We start from the raw sequence: 22,794 nt of genomic DNA on the forward strand, positions 1-22,794 counted from the left end.
AATCTATATGCTGTAATACATAATATTAAAGATTGAAATGGTGACATGAGAGACACAATGTTATTTTGCTCCCAGTGCTTTTCATACTCCAGTCCTATGCCAATCCCCACCCACCAGAAGAGCAGTGGCAGCGTTCCCTGTGCCCATGTCACCCTGTCCCTTCTGGCAGCACGAGTACTGATGCAGGCAGAGGAGCAGGGATCCCATCCAATTCTCTACATCCTCCACAAACACCCAGCAAAGCCAAGGAAGGGCACAGCACTCCTCACTGCAGTGCCACTGCCAGCTTGAAACACAAACCAAACACCAAAATAGGATTAACACTTGGCTACGACTTCACCTCGCCTGTGTTTCCTATCTGGCCAAGCACATTTCTAATGGAAGACTCACAGATCGATAACAAAACACCTGGATTTTCTGCAAGGTGAGCACTGACAGCCCACCACTAAAAATTCCAATCCCAACGGCACTGGAGCGTACTACAAACTGCTGAGGTGTCCTATCACAGCAAAAAATGGTGCTGCATGCAGTTTGCCTTTATTTCCAGATTTTTACACTTCCTTCCTCGCCTGTTTTCAAACAGGAACATTTGGCTTTATAAATCACTTTTGGAAATATTTCATCTTCTTGTTAACACCCAACTTTCCTCTCTGCTATGCACAACACTACAACAACCATAATTTCAAGTAATTATTCAGTTATTTAAAAGACATGTGGGTGTGGCATGTGGGGACATGGTTTAGTGGTGCACTGGGCATTGCTGAGGAAATGACTGGACTCGATCTTGGAGGGCTTTTCCAACCTAAATGACTCTGTGATTCTTCTGTTTGTTTTTTTAAAGTAATGTGACCTCTCTCCAAATTCTGAAGACAAGCTAGACTCCACTTCTCAATTTTAAAAGTCATGACAGGTCTAATGACTTAAATGACTTTTGGCAGGCTGTTCTACTTTTAGAAGGAATATCCAAACACCTCTATTTGTGGCTCTCCCTCCCTCACTACAGTTACATTATAAGGTTTCAATGCACAAACCACAGAGCCGTGTTAAGAGGAGATGTTCGGGCTCATTGACTACAGAGCAAAGCCAAGAAAGATGAAGCTTATACAGGGCTTGACTCCATCTCAGTCCAAGTGGAAGCAAGCTGTGGGACAATTACACTGAGAACTAGGGAATGAAAAAAACCTGGAAGCTGCCTCCAAGTGCTCAAGTCTGTTAGTGATGGCAGTAACACAAAGGTGGCTCTGCCAAAAGGAAGATGAAAGGAAGAAATGGAACCAACACAATCAGAGCTGGAGCTTTTACTACCCAGACAATGTAGGGAGCAGTGCTGTGTTATAAATACACAATCTGAAATATAGAAAGATACTGTATCTATTCATAGTGTCACATAAACATGAAGACAAACTGAGATTTACCATAGCTCAAAATACCATTGTAAAGTACACAACAAACAAAGCAAAACTTGCCCAGAAAAACACTCAGTGGCTGGAAACTCATGCAGAACATGAAACAAATGGAAGCTGTAGATAAGCACAATGTCTCTTCACAACCATATCAAGTCTAACTTAAATATGTCAACAGGCAAGAAACAGCAGCTAAGGCTGCCCTGGTAGAGCCCTCAGCACACAGCCTGCTCTGTGCTGCTCACCCCGAGGTCAGCAGCAGCACTGGACACATGTCACGAGTTAAAAACACATCAAACAAGATAAATTCATCAAAGTATCGTAATAATAACAGCTGACAACTGTGCTGCCTACTGACACATGCTCTGACCCAGTGTCACAAACCCTGACAGCTCCAAGACATCCAAGACAGGCATCAGACAAAAACAAAGGTAGAATATATTTGGACTCCATATATATGAGCTAGAATTAAACCCTCTTGTAAGTTAGGCAAATTTCTAAGCCAAAAAGAAAGTTAAAAGAACCAACAGATGGCAAAGTCCAACAGAGCTGTACTGAAAGCACTGAAAACCCAAAGGATATCAAGTACATAGGTGCCCACTAGGAGAGACAAAGGGAAATTTTAAGGGATCAGCAGGCAGAAGTACAAAGACTTGGGTTTTAAGATAATAACAAAACAAAACCTAATAAAGACACAGTAAGATTCACACCCATATACATAACAATTAAAATCTGATCTAACTACAGCAGACAGTAGTGCACCATTTCTTTGAGCAGAGAGACGAATTAGTGGGTAATTTAATCACAAAACAGCCTTTCCACTTTTAAAAGATCTCCAAACAAAACTGTATGACTAGAGGATACCAAAAATTATCACCAAACTGCCATGCTTTGATGAGACCCAAAAGAACTGAGTCATCAAAACCCACACCAGCAGCAACAGTCCATCATACAAACCTCTGCAATGCACTAAGGAAAAGAAGATCAATCGATTAAAATGGACAAATGAAGAAATTCAGGCTAAGCAGAACATCTGAATTTCTTCAGTGGTAACCAGCACCAAGGCAGCTGCACAAACAGCTCCACAGTGAAGAAAATTCACAGCTAACATATGCAGAACAACACACTTTGAGGGGGAAAAAAGCTCTCTCCATTGTACAATTCACTGCTTCTAAATCAACTTAAAATGAAATTTCTCACTGGAAAACTATGAAAGCTAGAATGTCAGAGGAACAGGAATATAAAACATTGTTAAATGACTGAATGACCACTATATTCCTTCCCAAAAATGCCATACTCAGTCTTGGTCATATCACAACAGCAACCCCAAAGTTGAACCAGGAAAGTTCAGAGACTGGCATGAGAATTAGGTATTTTTTAATGGCATCACTGAGTTTATGTATTTGGACCCCAGTGAGTTCCCAAGATGGGCAGTCCTGTGTGAACAGTACCTTTAAGGATTTAACTGTCATTTCTTTCCTACTCATACACCCAATCCCAAAACATTCAGAAGCAACAATTGAAGTGTTAAGTTTAGTGTTGTTGTAAAAAGAAAAAATTCCTTTAGAGTAATTTATTACTTTTCATTAAAATTAAACCTCTTCTCTTTTTGCACAAATCAAACAGCTTGTGGTTGTTACGCACTCCAGGGAATTACCCAAAATCCCAAGAAAGTTTAGCAGCAGAATATTCCAATTCCTTCATTGCCTTTGGTAAGGGCAGCTTTAATGAGGAAAAAAAATATATTTTAACTGATGTAAAAAGGATTTATCATAAATTGATAGTCTGCTTATTTTGTAAAATTAAGATGCTCCTCTGCATGAATACTAAATGGTAAAAACCCTGGAAATTAAAGCACCTAATAGACCATATAAAGCAGACTTTCAGTTTTCCTACACAACCCTGCAACTGTACACATCCAAATCAGGCTTATCTATTTATATGGAATTAATCAGGATTACCACTTTCATCTTGGCAATTTCACTGGAGGACGAAATCAATAGCACCCAATCAGTAAAATATGACTGTTTCCACTGCGCTGAGGCATTTGCTCTATTAAGAACTATTCTGCCTTTTTAAAAAATCAATGGCCTCAGGCATTATGTTTCAATATTGGAGACCCAGAGGTGCATTCTGGCAGACAATCCAAGCAGCAGCCCGGTGTTTGAGGCAGCTCTCCCATCTCAGCCTGGCACACCAGAGAGGCAAACACGGGCCTGTGCCTCCATGGCCATCCCCAAAGGCTGCTCCGAGACTTTGGAGCTCTCAGGGGCTGAACACGGTCCACAAACCCTGGAGGAAGGTAAAAAATCCCTCTGGATCCAGCATGGAAGCTGCAACCTGGGCCCTGCAGCCACTGGGACCCCTACAAACCAGCTAAGCCAAAGTGGAGTTTCCCTTCCACCAAGTGACATCCCAAGATCAGCAGGGATTCCTCATGGGAAACCAGCAGTAACCAGTTACAGCAACAACTCCAGTTATACCTCCTCATAGGCAATGCAAAGTGCATTTAAACATCCTGCATCTGTAAAACCACTGCATGCTCAGAAAAGTTGGCTACAAACATTGGCACACATTTTACACACCAAATTATCTCCATGAAACTGGTGATGATAATAAAATTCACTTTCAAATGCCCCGTGACACTCAGGCTGATTTTGCCCAAGTTCAATGTTTTTATAGCTTGAAAGCAAAACTTAAGCAGAACATTGCACTGCTCCTTGTGTAGTTTTCCTAAACTCCCACTTCATTTCCTCACTCATTTATTATCATTCTTTTTCTCTTGGCCATGCAACAAACTCCAGTTAGGTGCCTAGAGAGTCTCCAGACTTCTGTGACAATCTCTGGCTGAAGGTTAACCTCGTGTAAATCACAAGGGCATTTTATCATCAGGAACAACCAAATACTCTTATTTGTATAAGGAAATATCTACCATATGTAACTTCCTTACTTACACTGATAAGTTAGCACAAGGTAACTAAGCCAAGCTTTTTTTTTTTTTATGACACTTTTTGTTTGCTGCTTTTCACTGTGATGCACATTAGGCACAGGTGTGTACACACCTGACAACTCTGAAACTCAAGTGTTAGTTTATTAGGAAAGCTTCATAAGCCAGTCAAGTAATTTTCTTAGCTGACTAATAAACATGCAGTGCAAAAGCCATATGCAACCTGTCCATATGGAACAGGAACATCAAGCAGGGACACCGGTGCTTAACTGACTTGGGACGTAACCGAGACCTGAATATTTCTGCTCTATTTTTAACTTGGGATATAATTAGAAATAATCAAGCAGCACACACAAAACAGAAACAAATGACAACCTGCTGTTTCTAGGGACCCAGCTGATCTGTGCTGCCATCCTTAGCCTTCCATACCCTCCATGACTCCCCAGGAGGAGCATCCCTGGCAGCAGCACCTGGATGCACTTCCCAGCTTGCTGCTCACAGACCCCTTCAGTTCTGGGCTCCTCCTGCAGCTCCAGGCCCACCAACTGCTAATTCTGCTCCACTGGGACTTGCCAAAGCAGCAGTTTGTCCTCTAAAAACAAAATACATATCAATTCCAAGGACTTCAAGAATACCAGGGAGAGACAGAACAAATTTCCTGCTTCTGAATAATCTCATTTGCAATCTTAATGGTGTATACAGGCTATCACAGCTTTCCTATTAAAAATTAGGTGACACCAGCTTCATTTTTATTTCTAATAATGCAATCTGTATAGATCCAAGTTTTTATGCTTATCTCAACTCAGTTACAAACAGTTATAGGAGGCAGGATTTAGCTTAATTTGATGCTTCTTCCTGATTTGTTTTATTCCCTCAGCTAAGTGAAACGTTGTCCCAATTCTAAAACCAGCAGCTCACGTTGCCTTATCTGCAGAGCAACCAGCTACAATGGAAAACACACTGATGTTTGCAGATAGACAAATAAATGAAGTTATACAGTTTTCTCCTAAAATAATTCAGCTGCACTCTTTTCTTCTTCAGAGAGCCACGAGAAGCTATTTATAAATAGGATCAAATGTCCCTCCAACACACAACTCCATACAAAGAACATGGGCTTCCAAATCTGCAACTTCTGCTCATTTATGGCACTTTTACCCACACCAAAATGGCAGCATGGGTATTTTCTGCATTAAAATCCCCTGATCTGGACATAGTAAGCAGCACTTCAGCCTTGACAAGGAGAGCTGTGAGTCCCACAGCCAAAGCTCCACCTGGACCTACAAACCTGGTGTTCCTCTGCCTTTCCAGCCCTCAGCATCAGCCTAAGGAGGCTCTTCCAGCATCCTGAAGAGATCAAACTTCACCAGAGCATGGAACAGAAACCAGCACTGCCCCCCTCACATCTAAACTCCAACAGGAGAACTTCCATGCCAAGGTAACCTGCACCCAAGTCCCTCTCCCGTGAGCACCTGCCCATAGAAAATATGTGGAACATCCTGTATTTAAGAAAAACTACTGGCAATTAGATGGGAAATAGTGGGAATTAAAATGAACTTCATGCACTACACACCCTCTTTCTTGAGACAAAGAACTAAGAGAGCCTTTCTCCCTTTCCTCCAGGTGACTGGTGCAGACACCCTCAGACAGGGCAAGCCCAGCTCCTGGGGCTCCCCAGGGATCCCACAGGACACAGCCATGGACACAGCATAAAGGCACCTTCCACAAGAGACAGACAGGAGAGCAGGAGTTCACCTGAACTTCCAAGATTTCCACAATGATACTCCTGAATTCCTGCTCAGATAAACAGCTCCAATGAAGGTTTTATTCCACAGCATTTCAGCACATCATCCCCCCTCTGCAGACTTAATTCACATATTTGGCTCCAACAGACAGAACTTCACCTATTAATTTGATTTCCTCAAACCATAAAAGATTATTTTAAACTAGCAGAGAGCTACTAACACAACCATAAAACCACTGAGCTGTCAGGAGAGCAGGAATATCAGAAAATAATCACTATGTGGCAAGATTTTACACATAACAAAGTAACTTATCTGATACACATGTTCAGCAGATTGAGTCAAACTGTAATATTTTTCAAAAGCAAAAAAAATCTACTTCAGACCTGGAATCTGCAAAGTTCATACTGTGTAAGAGGATAAATAAAAATATTCCCTGTCAAAAGGAGTCAGCTCGCATGGTTCCATCAGTGGTGTCCAAGATGAGAACCACCGTGGAAGATCCTGCCTAATGTGATTTGAAACAGAACAATCACACCATTTAATGTCAGAATTTAACCATTCTTACTTTCCCAAATTGCATTTGACCAGCAGTTTTTTCCATATTTCATTTGCACAGAGCTCTCTCTCTTAAAATACCAGGATTCAATCAACCTACAGGGGGTATTTTTTTTTTAATCCCAGCACTCAGCATTCAAGACCAGATTTTCTTTCAAGCATCCTACTAGCTTATGGCTGGCAAGAAGGAAATAAAGAAGTTACTTTTTAAAGCCAGCATTTGGCATAACGAACAGATAACATCGCTGCAAAGCTAAGGAGGCTTCTGTGGTATTAATGGTCTCATGCAAGGGCTTTTGAGAGAGCCTTCTCCTGCCTCACCTGGGTGAGATTACGTTTTCCGTAGCCTATAAAGAACCAGGATTCAATCATGGACCATTAAAGACAACAATGGTAAAAGGTGTGAGAACTACCGCGGCTGAAACGCTGCCAGACCGCTCATTTCTGGGCTACTGCGGCAGTTCCCAGGCAAGTTCCTCTCTCTCCACAGGTTGCCGGTACCGAGTCCGTGCCGCTTCCAGCAGCCCTCCCGAGCCGGGGCACAGCCCGCCCGTGCCCAGCTCCCCTCGGGGGGAAATGGCAAGGCTGATTCCCCTCAGCTGTGCCCTTCTCCCCTCATTAGTGAGCTGCAAGCCCGATTTCCCTCAGGTGTGCCCTTCTCCCCTGACTGGTGAGCTGCAAGCCTGATTCCCCTCAGGTGTGCCTCGCTCCCCTCCCCGGTACCAGCGAGCCGGGAGCACAGGTGGGTGAAGCGTTCAATCCCCCGCAGACGGGGCTCCAGGTGTCCCTTGTCCGCGGGGAGGCACCGCCGCCGCTCCCCGAGGCTCGCAGTGGCCCCTGCTGGTGCCCGCACGGGGGGAGCGGAGCGGGCTCAGCCCCCCGGCACCGCTCGCCCTGCCGGGGCCGCCCCGGGCCCCGCCGCCCCCGGGACCCCTCCGCGCCCCCGCACAGCTCCGCGCCCGCCGCCTCCGCGGTCTCGCCGCGCTCTTACCCGTCAGGAGGCTCCGGGAGCCGCTCCGCGCCGCGGCGCCGGTCGGTGCGAGCTGCGCGAAGAGAAGGGCGATGCACAGGGAGCCGAGGAGCCGCCGGGCTCTCCGCGCCGCCATCGCTCCACTCCCCGCGCCCGGCAGCCGGGCTGCACCCAGCGCCAGCCCCTCCCCCGGGGGGGCTCCTCCTGCCTTCCTTCCCTACCGGGCGGGCTGCGCGGAGGCGGCGGAGGGAGAGCGGCGGGCGGGCGGAGCGGCCGCGCTCCCTCCCTCACTCCATCGCGGGCCGGGCTCCGCCGCTCGCTCGCTCCGTCCCTCCCTCACACGGACCCCGCGGGGCGCGCGCCGCCTCCCGCCCGCCCCCGCCTCGCGCATGCGCGCGCTCCTCCCCTCCCGCCCCCGACCCCCGCGCCAGGTGTGCGCGCGCCCGCCCCCCCGCGCGCGCCACCGCGCCTGCGCGTGCGCGCGCGGGGGGGCGGGGCCGCCGCCCTCTCCTGAGGGGCGACGCTTTGCCCCCCCCTTCCCCTCAGGCGCTCGGTGCGTAAAGTTCGTGGGTTTTAAGGCAATAAATGCGTATTTTCTCCTCTCCTGGACCAGCCCGGCATGAGTGCGGGACCTGCGCGTTTTCCACACGTAAAAACATGGAAAACCAGACGGTTCGGCACCAATCCGGGTATCCCCGCTATGTGGCGAGCCGGAGGGTGTGGGAAGAGGGAGCCCTGCTCTGCCATGGTGCTGGTTACCAGCAATCCAGAGCCGCCCAGAAACCCGAAATCGAGCTAAATGTAGAAAAATAACTTGCGGAAACTTGTTTTCTTGGGGAGCGACTCTGCTGCTCTGTTCGGGATGCCGCCTCTCCCAGTAAACATGCTTCTCAAAGATAAATAACGTGAAGAAAAGGCCAGACATGCTCCGAAAAGGCAAATGCGATGTATTTTCATCCTCCTGGGGGTAATTAGTTTTATACAGCATTTGCCATTCAAATCCAAATCACTGGAATGCCGCATCGTTACCAGCCCGTTCCAGCCCTACTGCCACATCCAGGCTCCTTAGAAAGGACACAATAAAAGCTATAAATATACATTCTTCCTTCATTAATCATATGGAGAGTACCCTGATATTTTTTCCATCTCAGCTTGTTTCCCACTAAATTATATTTTTACAATGCACACGGTGTCCTTGCTCATTTTATTATTGACTAATTGAATCGTCTCGTTCAGGACATAAATTACATGGGACCGAGGCTGGAGGTAACCAGGAGAGAGCCAGACCCATGGGGCACTGCAGGACGTAAACCATGGGTACATCCCCTGCAAAACACGTTGTGAAACATTTTAAAACGAATTTTAAATAATTTGTTCCAAAAATCCAGGCTTTTACACTGGTTGTGAAACTCCTGTTAAGGAAAGTTTCCCTTGATAACCTCAGTGTGTGTGGCAAGGGTGTCCCTCTTGTTGCAGGCAGCTCTATATTCCCGTGAAATTCTTCTTGATCCAGCGGGATTTGCAGATTTGTTTATGGAGAGGGTTTTGTGCGAGGCAGAGGCTGGCAGAGTGCTCAGTGCCCCAAACGCAGGTGTGGATTTTGCCGTACGGGGATGCACACAGCGAATTAAACGCTGACGTGACTGCAAAGCACCGGCTAATGCAGGTGTCTGAGGCGTCTCTCCTTGTGAAGCTTGCTTCATTATTTTATGTTTCTGTCAGGAAACAGGGGGTTTGGCCACTAAAAATATCCCGGGGCATTTTCACAATGGAATAATTACCTCCTCAGAAGGATGTTTGGGTTTCTCCAGCTTACCCTTGCCGAGCTACGCTGCTATCTGATATGCCACAAGGATTACCAGCAACCAGCTGCAATTTATCCTGAAAATGGAAGCGGTGATTAAAAGGCAGGACTGGTAGTGTAACTCCTATAAAAGCTGGTTAGCAATTCCCATCATAAAATCCTGCCCTCAGTCGCATTTAATAGGGCCAGGCTAACCACTGTGCTGAAATTTAGGCATCTGAAATTCATACCTTGGTTAAATTATAAGCATTTTCTCCTTCTGTTCCTTCTGTCAGGGATTTTCTATTCTGAAAATGAGAGTGGTCACTTTGTCAGAGGTGTTCCCTCAAACCCTGCTATAAAAACCCTCCTGAAAGTCCTGCTAGTTCCTGGCAGGGGCTTCCTGGAGCTTCCACTCCCCAGCAGCTCCATCCTCACCACAGCCCAGGGCTGTGGGATCAGAGCTGGACCTGCAGCTCCAGTTCCTGGCTGCTCTGGACCATGCCATGTCTGCAGGTAGGAAGGGCAGACCTGTCCTTCCAGTCTTCTTGGGAAACACAGAGCAGGAAGCTCCTTGAAAAACACACAGTGGGGACAGGAACTGGGTCTGGGACAGGTAAGTTGGCAGGAACAGAGGCTCTGGAGAGAGACAGGTTCTCCAGGGTGGTGAAAGGGAATGAGGAGCCAGAAGGAAAAACAGGTCTCCCTGGAGGGAGGGATAAAGCAAAGCTCATAAGAAGGAGTCTGGAAGCCAGGCTGCTGGGAGAAGACTTTAAAGCAGAGTGGAAATGAGAGGAATTGCTGGGAGGAGGACATGCAGCCTGGCAGGACTGGGAGCTGTCCCTGTGCTCTGGACAAGGTTTGAGGGAGAGCCTGCTGGGCAGAGGGGATCAGATGGAAGAGCTGCAGTGGGGCAAGGGAAAAGGACCCCGAGGCTGGGTGTGGGATGCCACAGGGCCTGTGGGAAGAGGGAATTCACTAGGAACAGTGATGTAGTAATGGGAATGACAGAAACTGGGGCAGGGAGGCAGAGCAGAAAGGTGAGGATTTGGGAATGGGAATGCAGACCACCTGGAAAGCAGTCAGCAGTACCCGAGATACACTGAGAATGTGCCTCACCCCCTTGGAGTGCTGGAGCTTGTGCCAGCCATGACATCCCTCACAGAGGGAAATTTCCACATTGCTGATGGCCTGCATCAATGTCAGCTCAGGATTACATTACTGGGGTTATCTCTACATGGGAAAGAAGTACACATTCAATAAAGCACTCAGGCTGCACTGTAACACACTCCCCAGTTACCAAACACCAGGACAAAGGCAACCAGTGCAGAAGGATACGCCAGGCTCAGACACTGAACCAGGGTCAGGGAAGCCAGGCAAGTGCCCCAACAACTTCCACCTCATTTACTGCAGAAATCAGATGTAGGTATTTTATGCACCTTGTGAGGAACTGCTGGGCAAGCAAGCACAGCACTGTGGGTGGGGCAGGTGACTGCTGCTCCCAGAAAGGATTTTTAGCCTCTGGAATTTGTGGGATGCACAGCACAGTCCCCAAACAGACCTGCCCAGCACTGCACTAATTGTGCAGTCAGCACTGCCCAGGTGCCTGGGCTCACATTTTGAAGCCTGACTTGCAGAAATGAAGAACTCTTGCAGATAAATCTGCAATAACTGAGAATTTATACAACTTCTGACTCAATTAGATGGCTAGCCATGTTCTATTTTCTGACAAAATCAGGCCATTGAGTATTTCTAATTGGATCTCTGAAATGAAAAGATATTTTTTACTACTCTGTCTGTACACCCGAGTTTCTCGTCTGTAAAATAAGGGCAACACCAGTTCTCGCTACAGTGTTGAGAAAATGAATTAGAGTTTGTGAAGCACTTGGATACCATAGTGATGAGTCCCATGGAAAAGCTCGGGAGGAAATGAATAAATCTGTCTTCAGAACAATATTTGAATAGTCTGCTGTAAATAAAGCACGGGCCACACAGTGAACAGCAAGGAGAAAATAAAATTATTACTTTGTGAGCACAGTCTATTCTGTACAATGAGTGAGGCCAGGAACCTGTTGAAAGAACAGCGTGTGATCTAATTAGAATTAAATACTGTATCATAATGCAAATGCATGGAAGGGACAAATTACAGTTGCATAGGCCACCTTAATGTTGGTATTTCTAAACTTTTAGACTCTTGAATTTAAAAAAGAACTCCACTGTTAGGTGCAAAGGTGTAATACACATGAATAAATGATTTCCTCACCCTTTAATAGTGGGAGACAATATATTTACCTCCTCTACCTCAGCCACTTAAGTGGAAAAAGTGTTTTTCTCCTCTTGGAGATATCTCAGCCTTACAGCCAAGATTTAACGCTGTCATTCACACGCTGACATAGAGATTTAAATCCAAAATTTACCTTCTTTGGGAGTCTGTGCACGATCATCAGAGACAGCCTATTCTCCAGAGAGGGAGCCAGAGGAGGACCTTCATTTCAGTGATTAAAATTTTGTGTTTTGCTTGGAGTGCTTCCCATTCCAAACCAGCCCCCTGGTTTTGGTGCAGAGGCAAGGTTATGGAACAACAACTCCCCTGATCTTTGCGACTCCTCAGTCCCGAGGCTGCACTGAGCTCTCCCGACTCCTGCTGAGACTTGGAGCCGCTTCAGAGCGGCTGTAAATTGCTCTGGGTTATCTGTGGCCCACAAGAAGGTGATGGAATTAGGATTGCACTGTTCAGTGCCACTCTGCTCGTGCCTATTTTTCTCATCCTGATTTCTCTATTGCTTAGCAGGATGTGAGGTGACACTCAATCGTTACACCAATTTCTTGTTATCCAGAGAATTTCCCGTTTCCAGGCATCCTCTGGCAGCTGGTAAGGGCAATTTGGGATAAGAAGGGGCTGCAGCACAAATAAAGACGTGGCTTGTTAAGTTTAAGACTTAGAGCTGTGAGATACCTTCAGTTTAACCTGCCGTGCTGCCTCCCTTGTGTGAGGCATTGGCTCCATTCATGGACAACATCTGGCACATGGCCTGTCTGATTATTCCCAATCTCCATCCTGATTCCAGCAGCAGTGCCTAGCAAGGTGTGCTGTCTTTCATCCTTCAATAGGAGCTAGATTTATTTTTTCATTTCTTTTTTTACATTTATTGGTCACAGATGTGGTTTTGCAAACTGCTCTGAGGTTAAAAGTCATCCTCTGGACTTTGCCAAGCAAATTCTAGGTTAGCAGGTCATATGCCAGAAACCCTCCAACCCCAGCATGTACTTCTGTCATTCCTGAGGTCAACAGCAGTTCCACTCCTCACTGGAATCAGGGAGGGTCATAAATGGAAGCAGACCTTCCAATCACTGAGGAGAGTTCCCTGAGAAGGCTGAGAGGAAGCTCCTTGAGTGCCAGGTTGACAGAGTCTGAAACATAAACAGGGCAGTTGGTACAAAATGCTTTTAAAGGCTTCCCTTGCTGAGCAAGGGAGCTGCTGGGGTCTAATCCAATGTTTATTTATTTAGGGTTTTCAGAGATAGATGGAGGGAACCTAGAATCCAAAAGGCAGGGTTTACTGGAATCCAATCCACAATTTAAAAGAAAAGGGTAATGCATGTGTTATCAGGAAATGCATAATGATGTGGGATATGGATCTCTGGGCATCCAGGAGGAGAGAAATGCAGGTAACCCCCAGGGGGAAAGGCTGATGTTACTGCAGGCAACAGGATTTTTGTCATCCATGTCAATGGTGTGAGATTTCATCTCTGGAAGCCTGTGCCACAGGTGCTCACAGTGACTGTGTTTTCCTGTTTTGGTGGTTGTCATTAGTCCTTGTTCTCAGATGAGATCATTACTGGGGACACACTGACCATGCCCTCACTTTTCCAGTGTCCCACTTCTCCCTGAGCTATAACAACTGATCTTTGGACTGACAGACTCTGCACATCCAGTAAGAGAGGAGACAGATGGTCCATGCCCTCTCATGTGAGCAGGATCAGTCTCCTCTGCTCCTTAAAAACCACATAAGCCAGGCAAGGATTCCAGGTGGTGTTTATCCCAAAGCTTTTCCAACAATCCCACAAGAATGTTAATTACTGACAGCAACAATCTTGCTCTCATTCATACAATGGGAGTGCCTAAAGGTCTTACCTGAGGTTGTGTCAGATACTGTAGGATCACACAGGAAAAGGCAGAGGGGTTTTAGTGCAGGTTATCCTGACAGGAAGTCAGAACCATGGAGAGCTGTTGGAGGTAGAGCAGCAGGGCCACCTTTCACATCTCCTGAGTCCCAGTGCTTGTGCTCTGTAAATACCATCACGTTTCTGCTGTGCCAGGGGAGGTGAGACTGCAGCAGTCTGAGAGAATTCAAAGCAAGAGGAAAACTGTGCAGAGGAGAAAGAAGAACAAAAGGGAAAGAATTGATGCTCAGCACACAGAAATGGTCATTTGCCTCTGGGCTTGGGAAATCAAAGAAATAACATTAGACCAACAGCAGAGGATGCCTGGAAAACACAGCCCATGTGTTTCCTGGAAATGGAAAGAAAAGGCCTCATTATCTGTGAGAGATACAGACAGATCAGCCAGGGTTAGATGAGCAAGTCCACACATAAAACTTGACACCAAATAGACTTGGCTGTTGTGTCAACACCCACAACTCCCACTGTGTCCTTCCTTTTGGTCTGTATCTCAGACTGTGATTTGAGGTGTTTAAAACTGAATATACAGAAACATTGTTTCCAGGAGTCATTGCTTGGACATGGTGGCTGAAGTGTCCCTCTGCTTTAAATGGCAAGAACTGGAGGCACAGAGTGCTATTAGAACCTTGTGATGGAAGAGTAAATAAGGGCAAAATTACCTCAGTCTGCTAATTCAACAATTCAAAACCAGCCATTGCTATGATGTAGTGAAGACAGGGACAATGAACCACAGAAACAGGAAGGAATAAAGACATTGGACAATAGGTTGGGACAGGGACAGAGTCCTGTTTGCTGTAATAATCTTGTTCATGCACTCTCAGACAGCCCTTTAAAGTCATAGTTTTGGCTTTGGTTCCTCCAAGTGGAATGCTCAGACAAACCTCACCACCCTTTCAAATGCTATGAAGGAATTTCCTATAAATATAATGGATTTTTCATGGAGGAAATATTGGACTTCTTTATTTTTACCACATTATCTGACAAAGGGACAAACTCTAACAGTTGTAAAATTAAACTTTTCAGAACAAGACCTGGTTTACAAAGGGCTTCCATCCCAAGCTCATAGTGTGCCACAGAAGGATGCCTGGAGCCCTGGCAGATTCTTTTGCCACAGGACCTGTACACTGTGATCATGGTGCTTCCCAAATCACCTTCCTGCCAGGAAAGGTTGTGCTGCAGCACCTGGGAATGCTGCAAAAGTCTGGACAACACCTTGGTGATGCAGCTGTCAGAGGAGAGCATGGAGGCCTCTTCCCAGAGAGCAATAGCAGGGGTGCAGCCTTGATTTGCTAAGGAGAGAAACAAGCTTCTGTTCCCAGCAGTTCCTGGTTTAAAAGCAGAGTTATTGACTCATTCTGCATACATTTTATTTTAAAATCATTCTAACTTCTTGCAATTCTTAAGCATCTCTAAAACCAGGGTGAATTAGCCAGCATTCCTTCCTAGTGTTACCAATGTAACCTCTTACCCCATCAGCACAGTCTGACTCTTTCTCAGCTGCAGGACTGAGCAATATGGGGACATAAAAGCAAAGAACACACTTTGTGCCAGGGAATGGTGCAGCACTGAGAGCTCTGGCAGGGAGAATGCAGGGAGCCTTCAGACAGGTGAAGTCTGACTCCTCAAGCTCCAATCTGACACTTCTCACAGGCATTCATTTCACTTTTTTGTTGTTATTTAAACATCCCTTGAGGGCAATACTTCTGCAAAACCACCACCTTTCTCCCACCTTTCCATGCTCATCCCAGGGGACTGGTGATCAAAGCCAGGAGAGCAAACCAGGGGCTCTGATGGGATGTGGAACATGGGTGATGGAGCTGTGAGCCCTCAGATCTCCCTGACAGGTCTGGGCACTTGGCACATCAGGATTGCTGGCTCTGCTGTCACACAGGGCTTCTACCACTGCTGTTATTCCCTCAGCACCTCAGTGGCAGGTTTAAAATCAAATTACACGATTGCTACAGGCTGCACACCCTGCCTGAGCCCTGAAGTCAGATGACTTGAAACAATAAATATGCCTGGGTAGCAGTTCCCTAAGAAATGTCATCCTTAGGCTGCTCCTGTGTTCCTCCTAACGGAACCTGACGGGACTCATCGACTGCCCGCTATTCCTGGCACTGCAGCGGAAGTTATTGATTCTGGGAAATATGAAATGTGCCTGAGAGGTCACAATGGGACTCTGTGTCCATGTGAGACACCAAGGCCTTCAGAGACACTGAACAAGGCAGAGGGAGCAGCAGGAAACGAAAGGTGGGGAGCTGAATCCATGAGGGATCGGTGGCGTTTGAACAGCACCGCCCCAAGAAGAGGTGAAGGTGCTGATCCAGGTTCCCTGTGACCAGAAACCACCACAGGGTAAATGTTGCCCAGGCTGTTGCTCCACCTCTTCCCTCTGCACTAATACACATTTTTAAGGGATGCTCTTAGAAGGACCAAACGTTGAAATGCATTTCCTCCTCTTCCCATAGTGAAGGCACATGCTGGCAGGGAAATCTGGGAGGGAAATGCTCTTATGCCATACAGGCAATGGACATTTTGTGCACAAGCAAGATGCCTTCACATTCCCAGAGGAATTCAGCTAAAAAGCATCACTGCCAAAAACTGGAGAGAATTCAGATGCTTGGAACAAACTTATATTGCTAAAAGTGGGGAATTGGTCAAGAAAGATGTTCAGGCTATCAGAAGTTGTTATCAGAAGTGTCCTTCATTTCTGAAAGCACAGGAGTGGAGGTATTCAACAAAAATCAATTTCTCAAAAAGACTCTCCTTCTGTGACCAAAAACCTTTGGTGAGGGCTGAGCAGAAATTGAGCTTTATGTCTGTATCATGTGGACATTTAGATTCCACAAAGCAAAGCAATGGTATTTTTCAGCCATGAGCCCTCTGAGGCAGGTAACAAATAACAGAGATTTGACAGAGGGAGAAAAGCTTTCTCACAAATCTCCTGTTTTCCCAGTCCCAAAGGGCTGCAATCTGCCTCTCAGCCCTCTTCCATGCTGCTGCTCAGTCCATGATCTCTTGGGTCTGTGTTTCCAGACAGGAGTCCAGCATTTTCCTGCTGACCTCCAGCACTCAGCTGCTCCTTCTGGGGTATCATCACAGTATCCACCACTCCTGAGGCTGCCAGGACATTCTGGGAACCACTGCCTTTGGAGAAGGCAGCACAGGGGAGCACAAGGAATAGTGTGACTGACATTTGTTTTTATGTTTATTGCTACTACTGCTGTTAACGTGTCTTGTTTTTTTTTCTAAAGAGCAGAGTTCATGAATTATGTTCAGCTTAAAAAGAAAGCTGTAAAAAGTACCAGTGAAAGACATCAGGAAGAAAAAACTCAAAACCACTCCTGTTATCTTACTCTCTCTCTTTTCTCTCTTTGTTTTTTTAGGTTCTGCATGCAGTTTCAGGCAAATGCAGCAGTGCCTGGGGTGTGGTGCCTCATGAAGGCTCCTGAAGAGGCACCTGCTGTGGGAAGGGAGCAGTGGGAACTTAGACACAAGAGCACTGAGCTTGCTGTGAGCAGTTTCCACACCAGGGAGAGGAAGGACTTGGTCTTGTTCCTGGCTACAGGTGGTTCTGACACATGAAGGGTTCCACTCATTCTCAGTTGAGACAAGTTAATGGTGCCTGTCCCATTAGAAGTGACTAAGGTAGGATATCTTGCACTTCCCCCAAAACTGACACCAGAAGAAGGGTGGGTTTAGGTGGGATATTGGGAAGAAATTCTTGGCTGTGTTTGGTGCTGAGGCCCTGGCAGGGTTGCTCAGAGCAGCTGTGGCTGCCCCATCCCTGGAAGTGTCCAAGGCCAGGTTGGACAGTAGTGGAAGGTGTTCCTGCACGTGGCAGGAGGTGGAACAAGGTGGTCCTAAAGGTCCCTTTTAACCTAAACACTTCTGGGATTCTGTGATCAAGAATGTGAGAATGCCAACACAGCCTGGAACGTGGACAAAATCCCTGTTTGGAGTTCCTGGGTGGGGTGACACTGCAGCAGGAGGGTCCAAACCTCAAAGATAAGTTATTCATAAAGATACCCAAGATATAAAGATATCAATATAAAGATATTCAAGTTGTACGCCAACTTACAAACTTCTGGGAACTTAACTAACCCCAACAAAAAGCTACATGCAGACTTTGGGGATTGAGCAGTGACACTGCTCTAAGTCACTCCCACAGTGGGGATTTCCCTCTGACCAAAGAGCTGCCTTGTTCAATGTATGGGAAACACAGACAGCAAAAGATGGTGGGAAAAATTAGCAGCATTTCCAGTTGTGTTAGAAAGCCTTGTTCACATCAGAACACCTTCCCCACATACCTGAACAGGAGAATGGGGATTTTAAAGAACAGGAAAACCTGCACAGGGTGCTCAGTAAATCTGAAAGGAAAACACCCACCTTAAAGCTCATCTCCTCTATGGAATTTTCACCTGGAGTGCAGCTGACACCAGAGGAAAGGGTGAAAAGGCTTAGAGCTCTGTGAGAGATAACGACAGAACTGCCAGCAGTGGACCCTGCTGGGTCACCAGAGAAAGGGGGAAAACACAACCTTTTGTGATTACAGTCAAATACAAATAAATATGTTGGAAAAGAACATTCTCTATTTCCTGCAAGCAGTAAAGTTTGGGGGGAAATGGCCTATGACAAATATTTTTCTCTGCTGGAGGCAGCAGCAGGGCTCTGACAGGCACGCTGGAAAACAGACCATACGTTTGTGCATATTCAACAGCCCCACTGGGAGACATCATTTCTCAGGCTGCTGTTGGGGTTGTGTTTGGCACTTGAACTGTTTTGGGGGCTTTGATAGTCCAGGATCTGTGTAGAGCATGTTTTGTTCTGAGGGAAAAGAGCACAAGCACATGACCAGAAGCTCTGATCAGCTCCTGAAAGACCCAGACCAGCAGAGCTCAACAACACAACTCCTTTGTAATGGAAATGCCATAGCTAGGATGAAATTAGGAAAGCAATGTGTACAAGTGGGCTCTGAGAAGGTTGAAGTCATCCCCAGCATTCCTGCCCAGCAGAAAAGGATGCAAAGTTAAGACACCTCTGAGTGGAGAAGTGTCAACCCAATTTAGCTGCCCAAGCAATCAATGAGGGATCTTTATGAGTGTTCAGGAGCCCTAACACACAGATCTTCCCAGGGAAACTGAAAGGAGCTAATTAATAGCCCAGATAAACAGAATGAAATGCAAAGCTGGACATAGATCTTTACAGCCCAGTGCTGACTGTGCTGAATTCTCCTTGCACTCCCAGCTGACCCCAGTGAGGCATCAAGATTAATGCTTGTACAAAAAGCTTTTGCTTTCCACTTTTTGTAAAGCACTTGCAGACTGTCTACTCAAGTGTTTCACCTGGCTGCAATTAGAGATAGTTTAGGCTTGACTTACAGACTTAGCTGGGTGTAGTTTTGCTCTCCCCATCCCACTCTGAGCACCCTAAAGTGACACCTCTCTGTCTTTACTGCTCTGACTGGCAGGATGTGAATTCCCTAAACAACGGAGGCTGTTTAACTCCAAATTGCTGAGCTCCATCTGTGCCACCTGCCCTGTTTGCAGTGTGTTTGGGACTCCCTGGTGCCCCAAACTGCAATGAGGTGATGATGTCACTCACAGTTAACACACAAAGCCCTGGCAGGAGATGTTGAAAAGTCATGGGAATCCTCCTTGTTCCCAAGAGGTGCAGAGCAAGGGCCCTCAGAGGAGCTTTAGGAGGAGTTCCAAGGCTGGCCTTGAACATGGGATCCCCCTTGACAGGGGACTTGTGGTCATTTGGTCTTTTCAAGAGCAGGTAAAGACATGAGCTGGCTTTGGGGACTGGGCTGCTCCAACCATGGGACATATGGCCAGCCCAGCAGAAGCAGCTCCTGCCCTCTGCCACCAGACTGAGGCCATTTTGATCCAAGTGTTTTAGGGAGAAATACCAGTCAGTCTTGTCAGCAGGAAAGGTCTGGGTGGGACAGCTGCTCTGGGCAACCTGTGCCAAGGCCTCTCCACCCTCACAGGGAGGAATTTCTTCCCAATATCCCATCTAACCCTGGGGTCCAGAAAGATGTGAGATGCTTGAGAAAGTTAAATCTTGGGCTCAAGGGCTGCAGCTGACCTTGATTTTGTTCCTCAGGTGAGGAGCTCTCCTGGTTCCAGAAGGAGCCTCTCTCTATATGGAAGCTAAAGATCATTAAAACCTTCCAGAGGACAACAGCCAACATTCTCCTTTCTCTCAGCTCCCACTCCCTCACACACTCCCTTGCCTGAGGAGGAGGAGCAGGTTCTTGGCCTGATTTGGAAGGGAAACACAAACCCCACTGGGAGGGATTTGCAGTTATCCAAATGCACCTCAGTCTTTCCTGTCCCATCACTCTGATGACCCAGAAGTCCTGGAAAATAAATAATATTTGTAATTGTTGGGTTATTCCTCTACACAAATGTAATCTTTCTATCAGTGCTGTGCATAAGGATTTGCAGAGAAAACAGAATGTTCTTGGGATTGGAGACCAGTGGGCAGAACATTTTTTGCAGGCCCACACAAAACTTTTGGGTTGTCCCAAGCCAATGTCCCAGAAGGATATCAGAGTCAGCACTTTCACTGCTGAAATTACCCACAGCCAAGATAAATACATGAAATATTAGTGGGAATATTGAGAAATAACAAAAACTGGTGCAGAAACCACGGTGGAATGTGCTCGCAGGGACATGCACAGGCACAGCCTGTCCAACGGACTCGTGGTCATCCACCATCCTGGCTCACAACCATTCCCTGAAACCTTCCACCAGCCTCAGCTCCTTCTATACAAAAGCAGTCTCATGGCCTGGATTAAAGCTCTAGCAGCTTCATTTTGGTTTGAGCTCAGCTTCTCTCCTTGACTAACAGGGTTTGGGAAGCTGTGAAGATCATACCATCATTGCAGGAGAGAAAACATTCCCCCATGGCATCCCCCTTGCTCTGTGCCCACAAACCTCAGGGTCCATCACACAGACTTGAGTCTGCATGGAAAGAGCCAGCTGGAACCTCTGGAAACCTGGAATGCTCATGGGATTGAGGAAGGGGGAAAGCACAAGCACTGGCCCCTTCTCCAAAAGCTGCACACCAAGATCCCAAATCACTTCTTACTCCAGCACTCAGGGATTCACTGGAGTCAGAGCTTTGGGATTTTACTGCTGCTGGAAAAGGAAAAACTCCTATTTGCATGCACAAAGATTGGGAGTTTTCTTCCTCCACTCCAAAGGAAGTTTAATCCAACAGGCCCCTTGCTGTGTGTCCAGTGGCCTGGTCACCACTGCCTCAGGTGAGCACAAATCCAGTGCACCGACATAGGAAAACAGCCTGAAATGCAGGTGTGCTCACATAGCTTCATTTAGATCTTTCCTGATGGGAGAATTGAGAACCAAAGATGTTCCCACCAAACCTACTCATCCAATTACTGGAGCACTTTGAAATTGTGATACGGATCAGAGGAGCAGCCTGCGCTTTTCCCTGGACAGACAGGAGTGTGCAGACACTGCACTTTTGGGAAGCATCAAGAACCAGACACAGGAGCTTTGTGGCTTTTCTTCTTTGGTTCTGACTTGCTCTGACTCCTCACCTGCTCACCATTAGCACCCCGTGGTGCAGTTGTGTTTGACATCCCTGTACCAGCCCCTGATTTATACGGCCTCTCACAATCCCTGCTCCTCGGTGCGGCCTCGGGAGCAGCAGAACAGACATTCTGAAATGGAACTGCTTTGAATCAGCCACTGCCAAAGGAGCAGACACCTTCAAAGAGCATTATCTTTGTGAATCAAACTTCACCCTTCCCAAATGATCTCCTTTTTTTAATGAAATGGAGCTTTTAGGGTTTGGCAGAAATGGACAAATACTCCAATGGACAGACTTAAAAAAAAACAGGTGAAAGCATGACTGAGATTCACAGTCACAGAATAAAGGAGAGAAAGGATCCAGGAAGAAATACAACATGCTACATTCATCATTCATTCAATTACAAGGATTTGAGCAACTGTGCAATGAAGGGAATTCAAGCTCCCCATTTTATGCTGTACCTCTGATGCTTTTCCACATGGCACTGCAGGAGATGAGCCGTGCTCCTTTCTACACCCATTCCCCACAGAAAATCTGCAAACCATCACCACTGATGTTCCCTAATTTAGAACCCATGTCCTAATGTTCTCTGCCTCCAAAGCATGGCCACCACTTAATGCCCTGCTTGCTTTAGGAACATGGTTTTCCTTTGGTCTGATGGGAACACCATGATTATGTGCTGCACGTGCCAGGGAGGCAGGGCTGGGTGGGGAAGGAGAAGGGAGGCTTCAGCTCAGAAGTGATAGGACCTATTTTTGGCTCCCAGAGCCAGGCTGTGCTTCTCCCACTCTGTTTTGATGCTCCAACACATTTCACTGGAGATGTCACCAATCCCAGGCAGTCACGACAATCTGGGGTGCTGGGATTCAGCCTCGTGGGGGAGGGAAGACAAGCAACAATTTTTCTGAAGTCTGTAGCAGGAACAAATGGATTTGTGACTGTTGTGACTGTTATTTGAATATTAGTACTGAGATGAGGCTATTTTTCAGTCTGAACATACCCTTAGAACACAGGAGATGTACACTTGGTGCTCTCTTCCACCTGGATGCAGTGGGACATCAGCTCTTCCTGAACTTCCATGATGAGGTTTTCAGATCTGCCTAAATATCATGCAGAACCAAATGCCCTCTTGCTCCCCACTGCCTGGGACACATAAAACAGACAAAATACAGTGAATTAATGTCCTAAGTGTGTTTTACATAACTACAGTGCCTACTGGGGATGCACAGGATTTCCCCAGAACTCCAAGTGTTACAGTTCCCACTGTTGTTAAGTGACAACTTATTTACATCCCAGAATCCTGAGGCAGTACAAGCCAAGGTCTTTGCTCACATCACCTGCTGCAGGTACCCCCAGGAGGTTGTGAGAGCCTCCCCTCCATGGCTGTGCTTCAGCCATGTGAAGGAGGAAGCCCAAAAACTCTCCTGAAACTGAACACTCGACCCTCAGTCGGTGCTGGAGGGGCTCCCCACAAGCAGGACACCCTGTGCCCCCTGCCCCCAGCAGCCTGTCCCTGCCTGGCACCCTGCCCTCAGCCCTGCAGCACTGAGCAGGGAGGGGAGACAAAGCTGGGGCTGCCCATCCCTGGCAGTGCCCAAGGCCAGGGTGGATGGGGCTTGGAGCAGCCTGGGACAGTGGCAGGTGTC

At 46.9% G+C, this 22,794-nt stretch overlaps 1 protein-coding gene and 1 long non-coding RNA gene across 9 annotated transcripts in view; both read right to left on the reverse strand.

Moving 5' to 3' along the window:
* NEO1 (neogenin 1) overlaps positions 1–8,008 on the reverse strand; it is a 182,373-nt gene extending 174,365 nt beyond the window's left edge. For 5 of the 8 annotated variants that reach the window (XM_077185270.1, XM_077185273.1, XM_077185268.1 and 2 more), the window contains exon 1: positions 7,639–8,007. In XM_077185270.1, coding sequence (XP_077041385.1) covers positions 7,639–7,753 — 115 coding nt within the window. In that variant the 5' untranslated portion in view covers positions 7,754–8,007. Of the gene's footprint in view, positions 1–7,638 lie in introns of all 8 variants that reach the window. The other 3 variants (XM_077185271.1, XM_077185267.1, XM_077185266.1) reach the window with 1 other exon arrangement.
* Positions 8,009–8,177: 169 nt separating this feature from the next.
* The window catches only part of LOC129126201 (uncharacterized), a 104,345-nt gene continuing 89,728 nt past the window's right edge, over positions 8,178–22,794 (reverse strand). The window contains exons 9-12 of the long non-coding RNA XR_013184086.1: positions 22,149–22,291; positions 21,898–22,059; positions 13,536–13,768; positions 8,178–12,811 (exon numbers count right to left, since the gene is read on the reverse strand). This is a non-coding gene — a long non-coding RNA (uncharacterized LOC129126201). The remainder of the gene's footprint in view (positions 12,812–13,535; positions 13,769–21,897; positions 22,060–22,148; positions 22,292–22,794) is intronic.

Source organism: Agelaius phoeniceus, chromosome 13, assembly GCF_051311805.1.
Source record: "Agelaius phoeniceus isolate bAgePho1 chromosome 13, bAgePho1.hap1, whole genome shotgun sequence".
NCBI lineage: Eukaryota > Metazoa > Chordata > Aves > Passeriformes > Icteridae > Agelaius > Agelaius phoeniceus.